At 39.4% G+C, this 14,517-nt stretch overlaps 2 protein-coding genes across 2 annotated transcripts; both read right to left on the bottom strand.

The window, feature by feature from the left end:
* Positions 1 to 4,075: 4,075 nt before the first annotated feature.
* On the bottom strand, positions 4,076 to 7,624 carry LOC145899106 (melatonin receptor type 1B-like). Its single transcript, XM_082987822.1, has 6 exons — positions 7,142 to 7,624; positions 6,510 to 6,800; positions 6,051 to 6,187; positions 5,641 to 5,818; positions 5,044 to 5,146; positions 4,076 to 4,687 (listed from the first exon to the last, which is right to left on the bottom strand). The coding sequence occupies exons 1-6, from the start codon at positions 7,566 to 7,568 to the stop codon at positions 4,468 to 4,470; spliced, it is 1,356 nt and encodes a 451-aa protein (XP_082843948.1). The 5' UTR covers positions 7,569 to 7,624; the 3' UTR covers positions 4,076 to 4,467.
* Positions 7,625 to 10,892: 3,268 nt separating this feature from the next.
* On the bottom strand, positions 10,893 to 12,912 carry LOC145898256 (uncharacterized). Its single transcript, XM_082986684.1, has 2 exons — positions 12,295 to 12,912; positions 10,893 to 11,330 (listed from the first exon to the last, which is right to left on the bottom strand). Exons 1-2 carry the CDS (start codon positions 12,910 to 12,912, stop codon positions 10,893 to 10,895), a joined length of 1,056 nt encoding a protein of 351 aa, XP_082842810.1.
* Positions 12,913 to 14,517: the final 1,605 nt, after the last annotated feature.

Raw genomic sequence — 14,517 nt, forward strand, 5'->3', positions numbered from 1 at the left:
GGAAACTTTTGCAAAGCATAATCACAGCTCGTACGCTGTGTGACGTCACGCATCGTGAGGCGCATCCCCTCCACATCCGAAGGGAGTGCTGTTACGTCATGCTGTTTTCTTCGCACGTTTCTATGACTCCAGACATCTCATAGATTTGTATCGTCCAAGTCTTACCTTCCCTTTTTTAGCATATATTGCTCGTAATGCCGCTGTGTTGGGAACTGGTCATGATTTTCTCATCGTTTATACACATTGGTAAGACAAATTACAAAGAAAATTTCCCTCGCACGTTATGATGTTCATAATACTTAGTATTCCCACAAACTGTTGGTTTCCCCACATTCTCTTTCGCTAACTTTATTCTAGCCTCTTTCGAGCTCAGAAAATCTACTTTCAAACAGTCCAACGCCCCTATACGACCCTTAACATGATGTCGCGGTTTCTCCCGCGGTCATAATAACTGTAGTGGCCCTGAAACATTGTTTCCTTTCGTAACTAAACACGTGTCGTTCTATGCATTTTGCTTGGGGCGTTTTAACCGTGTCGCGACAGCAAGTGATGAGGGAGGTTTCGCGGAACTGGGGTGTAAGCGGACACAAGTCGGGTTCGTCGATCAAGGTCATGTCGTAAAGCTCTTGTTCGAGGTGTCTTTACTGCAATTAAAGGTTTTAAAGGGCTGGTGGCGGTACGGACGAGGACCAAAAATATATCGCGCCTTTTTGTAATCTGTTTTTTCTTTCTCTCATTGTTTTCGTATTTAATGACTTCGAACCACATAATTTTACGTGGAAATATTAAAAACTTGCGCATTCATAAACTTTTCAAACTGTATTTCTAAAACAATTTAACGGTTCTATAAGCGCACGTTTGCTAACTATTTCAAGTACAAGTCTAAAAAAACAAAGAAAATCATAATGCTCCAACTTGACGCAACATGGGTAGCCTGTTTTTTTGTTATACCCTAACCGCCCTACGACACACAAGCACTAACCAAAATAACGCGAATGCTTTCCCCCAACAAAGATTGCCTCGCGAGGTTGGACAATTTTAGTTTCTCATATCACGCATTTTGTATGCGAACGGATACGACGCCGTAAATCAACTTCTGATACCAAGTATCCTCGTGACAAGCTCCAGTAAAGGAAGTTATTTGTGGACTTCGCGTCTGAATTGTTGGCTATAAATGCTTTGTGTTCACGCATCGCATCCACGCGTTAATTTCGTTGTCATAATTGTATTGTGGGGCTTTTTAGTGTAGACATGTTAAGCGCTATTTAAATGTTTATGCAGCTGTCATTAAATAATGTTTAGTTTCTACATATATATATATACGAACAGTACGTGCCGCGAGCTGTAAATATCCGTGTCTATTTCGATAAGCCATATGGTTGTTTCTGTGTACATGCTTGCCCGCTAGGCATCCTTGGGCTTTCTTGATTTAATTGATCGATCAAATTTTACAGTAGGGCAAACAAAAGCTTATAATAAAACATTTATGACGGTGGGAACACAACACACCCTTGAAATTAATTAATCAGATGTATATGTCTATACACCCCATTCGGTAAACTACTTATCATGTATATAAAGGCCGGTGAAAAGGCCTTTCTTTGCAATACACAACAGGTTGTAATTACAATTCTCATGTTTTGTAAACGGTATTTGCATGCTCAAAATGCACCAGATACTGGAATCTGTCTTCTTGCGTCATTTAAATTTTTGCGTCAATATGTTTTTAGATATTTTTTTTTACTGAACTGTGACACAATAGAAATCGTACATAAAAAGACGACAAAACTGACTTCAAGTTGTAGCCGTGGTTCCCAATCTCAATTCTATCGCGTACCCCTTCCTAAGTATACACAGTCGTCTGCAAATCGCCTACTTTTGGGGAAAATTATTGCTGATAAATTATATAATGCCAATTTCAAACCACCTTATTACATTTAGTTTCTGAGCAAGAAATCAAGAGGAAAGCCATAAAAAGAAATATGTGCACCAAAAGTTTAGAATGCAGGTTTTCTAATTGTTTTTAGCTTCGCAATTCTGACACTAAATGTGCACACCAACATTTTCGTCAAACGTTCTCATCTACCACCTGCAAAGCTTTCGCGTGTCACTTGTGGTTCGCGTACAACCCGTTGGGAATCACTACGTTGAAGAAAGACGCCACAAATTTGCGCCGATTCTCCTCCTTCGCCACAGCACCTTTGTCTGTTTGTCTGACCGTTAGAAGGCATCTGACTTTTAACTGCAAATGGATTACAGGAGCTTGCCAAGCTTCGTGCCAGGTTCCGCTGTTAACGACATATCATGATGACTGATATCGTTAAGTTCTGATCGCCAACTTTGTAATATGGAAATTACCTTGATGTTAAGAGAATTTTTCCTTTGAAACTTCACAAAACGGAAGTTTCATTTCGGCGTTTCGTCAATTCAGTGGATGCCGTTTTTATGACCAAATAAGCATTTGCAACAGAGTGGTTAATGTTACTTTTCGCTTTTGTAATAGCAAAAAAAAATTCTTCTGGATAGGGACGAAATATGCCCGAAAAGATTTTTTAATCCATTGAAATAATTTTTATTTTTTTTTAAGACTTGTGCGTTTGCATGTCAGAGTTTTTGTTATTCTCAGCTGTAACTTTAAATATCAAACAAATACGACTCACAAGCAAACGCTAGTATGCTACTCATGTCGAATCAGACGTTTCAAACACCAGTGTGTTTATCATCAGTGCTATTTTCCAAAAAAAGTTTGTTCGAATAGGAAAACTTGGACTTTTAACCCATATTTTCTGTGTTTCAACCGACACAAGCATCACTCCGGTGGTTCTACGTCACGACATTTCGCCGCAACCAAATAAGGGAAAGTAACACACCGCAAGTGAGATGCGGTTTTACGCAGAGGCGTGTAATTCAGTCACGCCATGGACGTCGTTTAATGGAAATGAGTGCAGTCACGTAAAAATCCTCAACGTTGCGAAAGGAAAAACAGTTTTTTTTGCTTACCCGTTATGGACGTTGTTACATTGGGTAAAAGTTCAGGCTGTATTATATTTTTTATGCATGTCCTTGAAAGGAAATCTCATTTTTGCCAGCACTGCATTGATTTTAACAAAATTCCATATCAAATGTCACACGCTTTTCTCAAACAAATTAAAAAATGTTTTTTTGCTTTCTGTAAAGAAGCACCTGCTACAACACTATTTACATTAAAACATGATTATCATAATTGTAAAAGGTCTTACACCCCCTCCTCCAGTTCCTCTCGTCCTAAATCCTTAATTCTTTGTACTCATGTCTTACATAGTTTTGAAGCTGAGCTTTTATTCACCAACATCCTTAAATTTCCCCTTGACTCAAACACACCCGCTTCACTTCTACATCCGTAACAATTAAATGTAAATGAATGAGGAACGACCCGAAACCACCACTTAAACCCTACAGAGATATGCCCGAAATTGAAAATCTAGATGCACGCTATACTCACAGCAGTCAATGGTATTTTGCGGCCTCCGAATATTGAGAGGCATTGTTTACTTTGTGCTGTGTTTATATACGATCGAAGCAACAACAATAAGTTTTAGCTTGACAAACAATGAATACCTCTGTGTATTTAAGTGGTGTCTGCTGAATATAGCCTTGCTTTAATCAACTCTGTATACATTTATAGTTTATGCATAAAACTTATAATAACTTTTTATGTAAAAGCGGCTATTTTCAATTACCTTTTACATGCCTTCAATGCATGTGACCAAACACAATAGGTGCCTAGAACTTGCATGAACTACACCAGAAAATCGATCGGGAAGTCGAGATTTTCTAAGTTGGTCGCCATTAAACTTGTGCTGCACTTTCGCACCGTATGACTAGGCATCTAAGTGCACGCTCACGTGTCAAGTTTTCTTTTAGCTTTTAATGAGTAATGACTGCAAATACCCGTGGCCGTCATCAAGACTTGCAAACTTGCGTCTGACTCGAAACTAAACGGCTGGAAATAACCCACAAAACATTCTGATGTTTTTGTTGCCACAAAAATTTCAATTTTCTACAACAATATATTTTTTTACAGTTTGGTAGCCTATACACGTGAAATGGAACTTAAAAAAACAACAACGTAAACATCTGTGCATAAATTTCGCAAAAAAACGCCCGCTGTTTTAATCGTCGAGGACGTAAGTGCAAAGTTAGACAGGAACAAGGAAATGTCTTTGGCCAGCAAAGATAGAAAAATGGAAACGGGTTTTATACAGAACAAGGCGACAGGCTGACTTGAATCAACAAAACAATATTTTATTTGTCAAAGCACTATGAGGTTTTAAACTTTTATGTTGGAATTTTCTGTGCGACGCAAAATATTAACAACAATGTGGCTATTGTTTTTTTTCGTTTCGTACACGTCACACAGGAGGGCATTGTTATTTCTGAGAAAAATACTAAAATAACGTGTCTCATGGTAAATATACGAAATCAAAATCACGCTGGTTCGCTTGCAGTAGACTGCGACTTTTTGGTGTAGCGACCAGTTCGAGATACTCCAGTACTGTTGCTGAACCCCTTGTCCGTTGTGCTGCTGGAGGTTCGGACTCTTTGCATCGCATCTTTGCCACAGCAACAACAGCAAGCCGCCAAGATGTCCGTCACTTCGGATCGAAATTTGGAGTCCCGGATGCTGTACACGAGCACGTTCACCAAGCTGCAATAAATTAAAGTGACGTCACATTATTGTATGGCTCGGTGCGATAGACACGTCCGGTTGCAGGGTGGGGTTTGTGTTATGCATGTACGTAGATGCAAAATTGATGTTGTCTTGGTAAAGTCGTTATGCAAACTTGGGTGTTATCACAAGCGCCTTGTGTAAGTGCTGCTATATGGGGAGTCGTTGATGCTTAACATTTAGCAACGTACAGTTTGGTTTTAACGGAGGCTATCATATAAGTTTAGTTAATAAACACGAACACGATCACATACCCGTCAAACCGGAAACATGCAATTTGATTTTTTGTGCAATTGGAGTTTTTTGGTTTATTTATCCAATTTACATTAACTGACCTGTTAAGCATGCTAATGTAAAGGCAAATGACGAAGGCATTTGCGTACAGTCCAGCGTTGAACGAACTGGCGTAGAGAAGGATGACCACCACAGCACACGGCACTGCAATAAAAAAATATCGTTAAACATTACACTGAAGACGTCAATTAGGGGTTGTACGGTGGGAAGTCATCAATCACATCTACGCTTTATCGTCGGCAAAATTGCCCAATCACGGTGCCGCAACTCCTTATATGGGCACAAGCGGAAAGAATTAAGTTATATGAAGTGTGTGTATTTAAAGCTAATATGCTGTTAATCACACGATTATTCACAATATTCCACACGATTAACAGCATATTAGCTTTGGCTTTCCTCTTCAAAATAGTTAACTCCAAGTTTTTTGCACCCAAGTTTGTGTACGTTTGCAAGAATAGTATTATAAGTGACTATTTCTTAAAGCAACATACGAACATGCAAATATGTAGACAAGAATTCATGTTTATTTTTTCTTCATTAACGTAAAAACCGGTTTTCAGCACGCAGTTCAACAGCCAATTATGCCCCTCGATTTACTAAATAAATGCGCAGAAATGTTTATTTACATATCAACTTACAGACTGAAACAGTGAATCCAACTTGCATCATGACAGTAGATACAAAGAATCCAATTTCATTGCTTTTGTTTGAATCGTCCGTATCAGCTCCTGACGATTGGGCGTAGGCGCTTTTGGACTTGGCGGACCTTTTTAAATGTGAATGCACGATGAATGCTGATGCAATGATAAAGCAAGTCTGTAGAAAAACAAAGCAACTTTTCTATACGATTTAGAATAATCAAGTGTAGGGAATGCTCCATGTCGACATAGATTTAGCAGCTGTTTTAATAAGACCAAAACTGTACAATCACAAACCAAATATATGTCGATAAGATCGAATTTGTTCAAAAATCGAGCTGAACTTTGCAAAATAAATTTCTATTTTTCGTATCAGGCAACTGCTTTAAAAAAAAATGCTGACAACTCACGGTGAGCGCATACGGGACGAGGAGAAATATAACAAGGACCAAGATCGCTGGTGTATTCCACTCGCTGCTTGGCATACTCGGGTAAAAAATCATTGCTCCGATCGAGTAAGAGAAGTTAAAATGTTCAGGAAACCAAGCTGCAACAAAATTATAAAACTATTAACTGTGAAGTGTTTATTTGTGGTTATTTTAGGCTGGAGACAAACATATGTTTTACTGTAAGATATGTAGAGCGAATAAGCTTCAATATAGAAATGCCAAGGTTAGATAATTGCTGATTAGCATATGCTGGTCTTATCTAAATCAAATCATTGAAATTTTTTGCAAAAACAACTACGCAGATGAACGATAGAGACGAGAAAAAAAAACGGCATGGACACCGATGAAACCATGAAGTTGACTAAAATGAACTATTTCGGATTACCACGACGTTTCGATTACTTCCAAAAAAAGTCTTACCATAAGCAGTGGAAAAGACTATGGACAACAACCAGACGAAACACAATGCAAGATTGATGTTCTGTTTTCTCTGCAGCTTGTAGTCGATGGGTCGAACGAAAGCGTAGAGCCTCTGGGCAGCCAGGTAGGCCAAGTTGTATATGGAAGCTATAAAAGTCAGGTTGAAGAATATGGCGCCCACTTTGACTGCTGGTGTGTTAAGGAGGCTTTGAAACCTGTCTCCAATCTCGTGAGGCGTTGATGTAAGCGTGAAGTGGAAGTTGTAACTTGTCACAACAAGAATTTGAATTCCTGTACAATGGATTTAAGATATATAATTGCAAATCTGCGAAAATTGATAGGATTTACTAAGTACCTTTGCAAATGCAATTGGTCTGCTAAGTATAGGAGGTACCTAAGTAGGAGGTAATTCATACTAAGAGATATGATAAAAATTAGTTTTAGTTATAACATTAAAAGGTTCACCGCACAATCAACTAATGTTGAAAGCATGTGTGTGTCGAAAATCTATGCCACAAACAGCGATTTGATATTAATTTATCGGAATAGGTAACTTAAGCTTAACAAGATTACTTTTGCTTTTGATTTATTGGATTTATCAAAAATTTATCGGAACAGGTAACTGAACGTACCGCTTAACAAGTCAGCCACAGCCAGGGAAGTCCTGTGCAAATCCATATTCTCCAACTTTCCTTTACTCTTTCGTTTTCCGACCACGGCCAGAACAAGCAAGTTTCCAACCACGATTGCGAGGCCCAGCAACGCAACCAAAGTCATAAACGCGGCCGCCCCCCCGTTGCTACATTCCTCGCATTCGGGAAGCTTCACGTCATAACATTCCTGTTGGACCCGGTCGGAGCAGAATGGAGGAAAGAGGTAGCGATTAACGAACGCAGGACGCGTTATTGTGGTGTTGGGTGCCATGGTACCGGTGGTGCTGCAGTTTCTGGCGCCTTTGAAACTACAGGGGTCGAGGGTACCGAAGATATCGGGAACAACATAGACACGGCTTATTACTTCGGTGACCGCTGGGGTCCTTTGGGTCCAGGCTGCAGACATGGCTGACAATTCAAGTTTGTTTGGCAGAGAAAAATAAGCTTACAAAAAATTTTGCTTTCGTAATCTGAAAAACATAACAATTTTTCCAAAACTGAAATATAAGTAAAAAAATACGTATTCGACATCAATTATTTTAATTAATATGTTTTCCTGAATAAATGTTTGAAACATAGTGTTGTTAATGCTTTCTACAGTTTCTTACAGATTTTCACTCGTAACATTAAATGCCTTGCCATCTAAATAACCTGATGCTACCGCCAAACTGTCTTGTTCGCAAATGACAATCACCATAATATCTCCATATGATTATACACCACTTCTCATCTGAATATGGTGACGAATAATCGCGAATGCCAGACGGCGAAAGCACGCATTCCGGTCACGACATTCCTCCAATCGACCACGTCACTGCAGTGTGATGACGTCACGTCCTTTGCGGCAACCGCCAGTCTGGGTTGCATGAAAAGGTCGCCTGACCCGAAATGCTGAAATTTTGTGACGGTTTTGTGGAGCGGGAGGAAAACGTCACGCAGCGAGTTATGACAGGTTTGAATAACTTCCAATTTAGGTAGATGCAAAGCTTTGCTACTGCAAGATGGTGCGCATGATGTTGTTATTCCAAAGACCCCAAAACTACTGAATCCCAACAAGTATTTTTGTGATTAAAACTACAAATAACGTGATATTTTGTCTAAAAATGGAGAAGTAAAATGCACATTTCAAAAACAAATGTATTCATGACAAAAATATTTTTGAAAGCAGACCATGATGCGATCAATCCCCCTACACATAAGTTGGTTTAATTGCCGTTTACCGCTCATTAATCGTTTCTTTAAATTGTGGCCTAAATATAACCGTATTTTTGACGCAACCGATTTGGTCGCAAAGAACGTTTTAACATATTTCGAGATGTGCCACTGCACCAGCGTAACAGATGAAGGCAAATTTAGACAGACTCTGCCACGACTTGTTGCGCCAATGTTTGAAAGGGCCGTGTTTTCAAAACGCTTCCGTATACCATCATTGGTCACTGCCGCCGCGGGCTGTGCTGTTGCGTCAGAGCTGGCAACGGAGGGTGGCAATACCTAGAATTCGGCGTAAATTTCTAAATAGAGGTTTTTCCCAACTTGTGTTGGCAGTATTTTGCGCGTCAATGCTCTTCCAGGGATCAAAAGAAAAAACTCCCACGCTTCTTTCAAATAACCCGTAAACAGACATCATGTGACTTCACTAACGTAGTTTGTTACCTTGTGTGACGTCTACGCTATAGAGAAGCTGTCCCCAATAGGTTGTCGTGCTTACAAGTATCATGTTTACTTTGGCAAACTTAATTAATATTGATATGCTGCCTATGCCATTACTACTTAATGAATATAAATCTTTTCCTGTGTATTCGAAAAATAAATATTAAATTGGCAAAAGTGTTTGAAATTAAGTAATTTGAGGAAAAAAACGTCGTAAATCTTTGATCGAAGCTGAACGTCATATCGTCATAAATAGTTGATTTATGACAAATAATCCACTACAAGTCCTTCCTAAACTTACTATACGACGTTGCCTAAGCCACAACTATCTTGCTCAATTCTATATAATTTCCTTCCGTCATTTGTAACTAAACCGAACCTGAATACTTGCCTGGCCTGTGGTCGCGGTTGTGGCAGACTGCAAACACCTTGGTAACGAGCCTGAATTTCGCACGAATTTCTGACTCATAGATTTCTATTAATGTGGTTCGTTTGTGCACTGTCATTCTCTCGCTAGTTCAACGGACCTGGAAACACCAACGCAATTTTACTCAACGTAAATCTCGTTTTGAAGACTTAAGATTGGTGTTAACAAACAAATAGACGTACCTTTAATCATCCTGCATCACACTTCTTACTTGCTAAATTAAACCAAAGACAACTTTTGCATGTTAGACGAATGTTTTGCACAAAATTGTACGACTTCACAGCACAATACAACTACGTTTGGTTAAGTCGCGTAATGTATTAAAAACGCTCTGTTTTTGAATTAATTGGAGCATCGCCCATCCCCACAACATTGTACAATATTTTGCCCCGGGCCATTCATCGTATTGCGTCAAGGATGAAATTGAAGGGCTAAATCGGTCTAAATTGACCGGAGACATCGAAAGCGGCACCGATAGTTCTTCAAGCCCATGTGTTGAAACCGCATTCGAAATATTATCGAAAACATTATCACGTGCTGCATGAACACTTTATGATAAAACGATGGTAGTCAAATAAAAAAAAGATTTAGTTGTGAACAAATACAGGTTTCGATGTTCAAAACGATTTATCGAACGATTATTTGCATCCATTGGAAGTGTTGCATTACGAGACTAATCGTGAAATATGTTAGTATAGGGCAGACATAGGCAAACTGCGGCCAGCTGATTAAATGTGGCCCGTTGGGTTTTTTAATTTGGCCCGCCAGGGGCTGCTATAACTTAGTGTCGCCCAGAAAAATGTTCATGCCGCAGTTAACGCAGTTTCGTGATTTTTTTTGCTTTTTGCTTACAGTATTTCAGTTAACGTCCCAAATCAACGCATGCACATTTTTTTAGTTTGTTTGCGGTTTATTGTCGAATTTGTCGCATAGGGCATGGTTTGGGTAAATTATTGTGTTTCAACGCATGTTGCATTGCCGGAAACGGTAAAACCAACTCAAACAAAAGTTTAACCCAGATTCATAATAAAGAATGGACAACAATAAACATCCAGTATATATAAATTTACACAGCTCTTAAAAGTAACAGTGCAAGATCTACCCACACAATTTCAGGCACAATAAGGGCCTTTGAACCGATGATATTACCTTTATTCATCAAAATTTCTCCATGATTATCTGCGCTGAATAATTTATAAGTACATTAGTTAATGCCATGTTTAAAATCAATTATAACGCGCAGGCGAAATATGGCGATGACAAGTCACAACTCACTCTCCATTTGAAATCCATACAACAAAACAAATCATTTATTGCATTTGGATCAAGCCAGTTGATTTATAAGCGATACAAATACAAAGCACACCATTCCCAAGTGAAGAAATGGGAATATTCAAGGTTTTGAACTTTAGTTATTACTACCACGCATTTAACAATAACTTAAACGCACATGCCAGACTTACTCTTTATCGCTAAGATCTCCCGTAACATTTTGTTAATGCTTGGTTGACTGAGGTGACATGAGGTTAATTAGACATGATCAACCATTGGCGCCGGTCGAAAACTTAACTCAAGGCCAAAGGGCTAATTTGCAATATTTTAATACTTATATAATTCATGAACTTTTTGTTTCTCTACATTCTTGTCTCCGCATTATTTTCGGTGGCAGTTGTAAATGACCTTGAACGGGAACAGCATGACCTTGTACTCGTTGAAACATCCCACAGTGCACAGTACGCTTATCAGCATGCTGACGTCATGCCACAGAAACATGACGCTAACCAAGCTGGCCGGAGTGATTTGAAGCAGAAAAACAGCTATTATTGTGGCGGAAATTGCATCAGAAAGGACGCATATGGCACCCAGCGCGAGCCAACGTTTCATTCGTCGTTGCAGCCGGTTTGTTTGGCTTTTCGCAGTGCAGACGTTTCCGTTTTGCAGTTCATGGCCGGATGTGTCAGGATGGTCGCTGAAGATCATTACACCTTGAGAATTGGGCACAGGTGTCAAGGACGTTGAAGGGTTCCTGGGACACTTAAGCGGGATATTTCGCTTGTACAATGGGTAGAAGTACAGAAAAATCAGGGTGACCTGCAAAAAGGAAACAAACAATTTAGTTTAGGGAAATGGAATTTTTCACAACTGAGTTTAACATATGATTCACAAAATAAACCTAACGTAGGAAATGTGAAGGTTCGGTCCTGCACCTCGGGTTTTGTTACACTTTGAAGTAAATAAAGTTACTTTAAAGTGTTGCGCAGGATCTATTAAAAACTCTTACGACAATAAAGACCATGGAATGATTGTATGGGCACGGAAGCGGGTTTGTCAAATGCGATATAACCGAAATCCAAACCGGAAAAAATCATTCGAAATCCACTTTGGATTAATATGATGATAGACGCATTTCATACACTTGTTTCAGTACGGCCTTAATAATGTCAGTCAAGCACAGGTAAACCCAACGTGCATTGACATGCATGCTTGGCAGCGATATCAATATCTCAACCACTGGCGTGTATTGTCATGAAAAAACACGTTTCGGTAAGAACTTATGCCATCATCAGTTTAAAACTTGCCGAAATGTTTTTTTTTCAAACATGACAATGTTAACAACAGTATGGGCCAGTCTTTTTATTCTCAGAATACAAGGACACTCAATCTGAAAATAAACCATGAGGATTCTTCCTGGTTCATTTTGGGAATTTTGTAGCATTTCTACTTTTGTAAAATGAAATACAAACTTAAGCTTCGGGAAATCTAGCTATTTATAACGAGTATATTTATATTTATACATATATATAGCCTTTTTGTGGTGTTTTGGAAGATTTCTTTCATACCCTTATACTTTCATTTCATGTCAGAAATGTCAAACATTCCCAAACTTTCTTTACATTCCTAATCGCATTTAATCACCTGGAATTTTGGTCAAAGTGAAATAAATTACAAACGTAAAAGGGAAGTAATTGACAACCAATCAATTTTGCAACGGCTTGTGTTTTAAATTTAAACTGTTTTTATACCGCTGCATAACAAGAGATTAAAACAAAGTTACCTGAATGAAAGCGTAACTAAACGCAACCGCTATGAAAGGAAGCTGGTCGATGATGGGCTGACGAAGGACCAGACAAACTCCGTCCTTTGCCTGGTAAAGTCTGCCCTTGAACTGAAACCCGAGCATAATGCAGGGATTAACAAATAGGAGAAGTAGAACAACCCAAGTGATGATTGTCATGGTTTTTCCGCGCAGGTGCTGGAGGGTTTTCGTGGAGTAAAACATTCTCTGTCGCAGCCAGAAGAATCCGTACGTGCTGGTAATGACTGCGTTGTACACCGTCGACTTGCTGGACATCAGGATGAAACACGCGACGTCATCAATACCGGAGACCGTCACTATCAGTGGTTGGAGGCACTCGTGACCGAGGGAAGTCGCTACAGCGAGAACGCAGAGAACTCGGAGTTTGCGACCGGTTTTCGGTTTTTCGGGGACGAACATTTCGTACAAAAGTAGCGAGGCTAGAATGTAGAACTGCACGAAAGCCATGGTCCCAGATACAATGATATAAGCTGCCTCCACGGTTTCGTTTACTCTGTAGCTGTCAAGTGTCGTCACATTTTCGTCATTTCGTAGAGATGTGACGTCGGATCCGTTACTAAGAGCTGATGTTTGCATATTTCCTAAAACAAACCGTTTCGTTTTTTGGTCCGGATTTCTGCTGTAAAAAAACTACATCAGGCAAAATAAAGTGTTTAAGATGTATCAAAAGAGCCGAAAGTGTGCATCAAAAGAGTACTATAGTTGGCTCAATTGCAGCAGAATAATCAGTGTTGCTATAGACGTGGGCCAATGAATAAGCACGGGGCCCTTTGATGCCGAAATTTATTGTAACTGTAAGTCATTTTGTCCCGTTTTGTAGGCTATTCCTAAGCACGCCAGGAAGATGTTTTTTTTTAAAGACGCATGCATACAGCGGCAATTCGAGTGTTTGGCCACAATGCCAAACAGCCCAATATGTCTAACAATCCGCTCGATGAACATAGGCACGTTTAGATTTGATAACAAAAAATTAAAATCCAAAATAAGCACAAATATTTTATAAAAACACGGTTTGATGAGGTTGGAATTTTGACATGTCCAAATTCAGGTAAGTTTACATTCAAAAGAGATGTGCTTATTTTGTATTTTTACAAGTTTACATTTCATATGTAAAGTACAGCACACTTACTAAATAATTTCTGCACTGAAGATGCAAAAAGCGCACCCAACATATATATTTTTGCGTTTATGCTCTTTACTCAAAGCAGAACCACCTTCCTGCTCTACCAAACGAAATACGTACGTTTGAAATTGAAATTTATGAATGAGATCTGGCGTTGCCGACTACTGGCCTGACACCCTTAATTCCGTGCAGTTTAAACTTACACTGACCCGCGCTTTCTCGTGCTCTGATTTATTTTCCCCGTGCTGTGATTCTAAGATAAGAAAACTGTACCGCGCACATTTTTCCGCAGTCTCATCTCCACGTTCCAGCAAAATAACCGCCTGGTACGCACGTTTTAAACTGTAGAACGTTTTTCCGTAAGTCTTCGTGACCTGAGTTGGGCGTTTCCCAAAACTGGGCAGATATCTAACAATCTGTACGCGGGTATACTTGAGTGTTATACGTCAAAGTTAAATCGGAGATTTGCGACAGTTGTGATGGACGTCAAATCGTTCGCTTCTGCGATGCATTAGTCGCAAAGTAAACACCGCAACTATTAAGATCGGCCATCGACTTATTGAACGCCTGACGCAATGACAATTTGAGATTCTTTGTACGGCAGAAAGTGTGTTAAAAAAGATATTTGAACATTTGCTAGGATAATGAGAATGAAATGACAGTTACACTTTCTTCATGACTGTTAGCGCATCGTTACGCCAAGACAACTTTTCAATTGAAAGTACAAAGTGTGTATTGTGAGCTATTACTAAATCATATTTTATAAGGTGTTTATGCGCGGTCAAGGCATTTTTTTAATAACGGCTCGTAACCAGGGTCGGTCCAACAAAACCTTGGGTGTGACATTTTTTGTGTCCTCCTTTTGGTAAACTGCAGGGCCCTTGTCCAGCGAGAGCCCCGATTGGTGAAATAAGTCAAGCAGTGACCAAAGAAAGTTTTGCACGCTTTATAAATAGCATATCTCTGTATCCCAGCGAAAATATATTCATGGCCCACAGTTTGGGATCATGCAACAACACACGTTTATGGGGTTCAGATAAGAGAAATGATTAATGGCA

Source organism: Ascidia mentula, chromosome 4 (assembly GCF_947561715.1).
Source record: "Ascidia mentula chromosome 4, kaAscMent1.1, whole genome shotgun sequence".
NCBI lineage: Eukaryota > Metazoa > Chordata > Ascidiacea > Phlebobranchia > Ascidiidae > Ascidia > Ascidia mentula.

Coding starts and splice junctions, on each gene's coding strand:
- LOC145899106 (XM_082987822.1), bottom strand. CDS start 7,568: ATGTCTGCAGCCTGGACCCAAAGGACCCCAGCGGTCACCGAAGTAATA. Junction 5,819..6,050: donor TCGTCCCGTATGCGCTCACC/GTGAGTTGTCAG, acceptor GTTTTTCTACAG/ACTTGCTTTATCATTGCATC. Junction 5,147..5,640: donor TGGATTCACTGTTTCAGTCT/GTAAGTTGATAT, acceptor TTTTTATTGCAG/TGCCGTGTGCTGTGGTGGTC.
- LOC145898256 (XM_082986684.1), bottom strand. CDS start 12,912: ATGCAAACATCAGCTCTTAGTAACGGATCCGACGTCACATCTCTACGA. Junction 11,331..12,294: donor TTAGTTACGCTTTCATTCAG/GTAACTTTGTTT, acceptor TCCTTTTTGCAG/GTCACCCTGATTTTTCTGTA.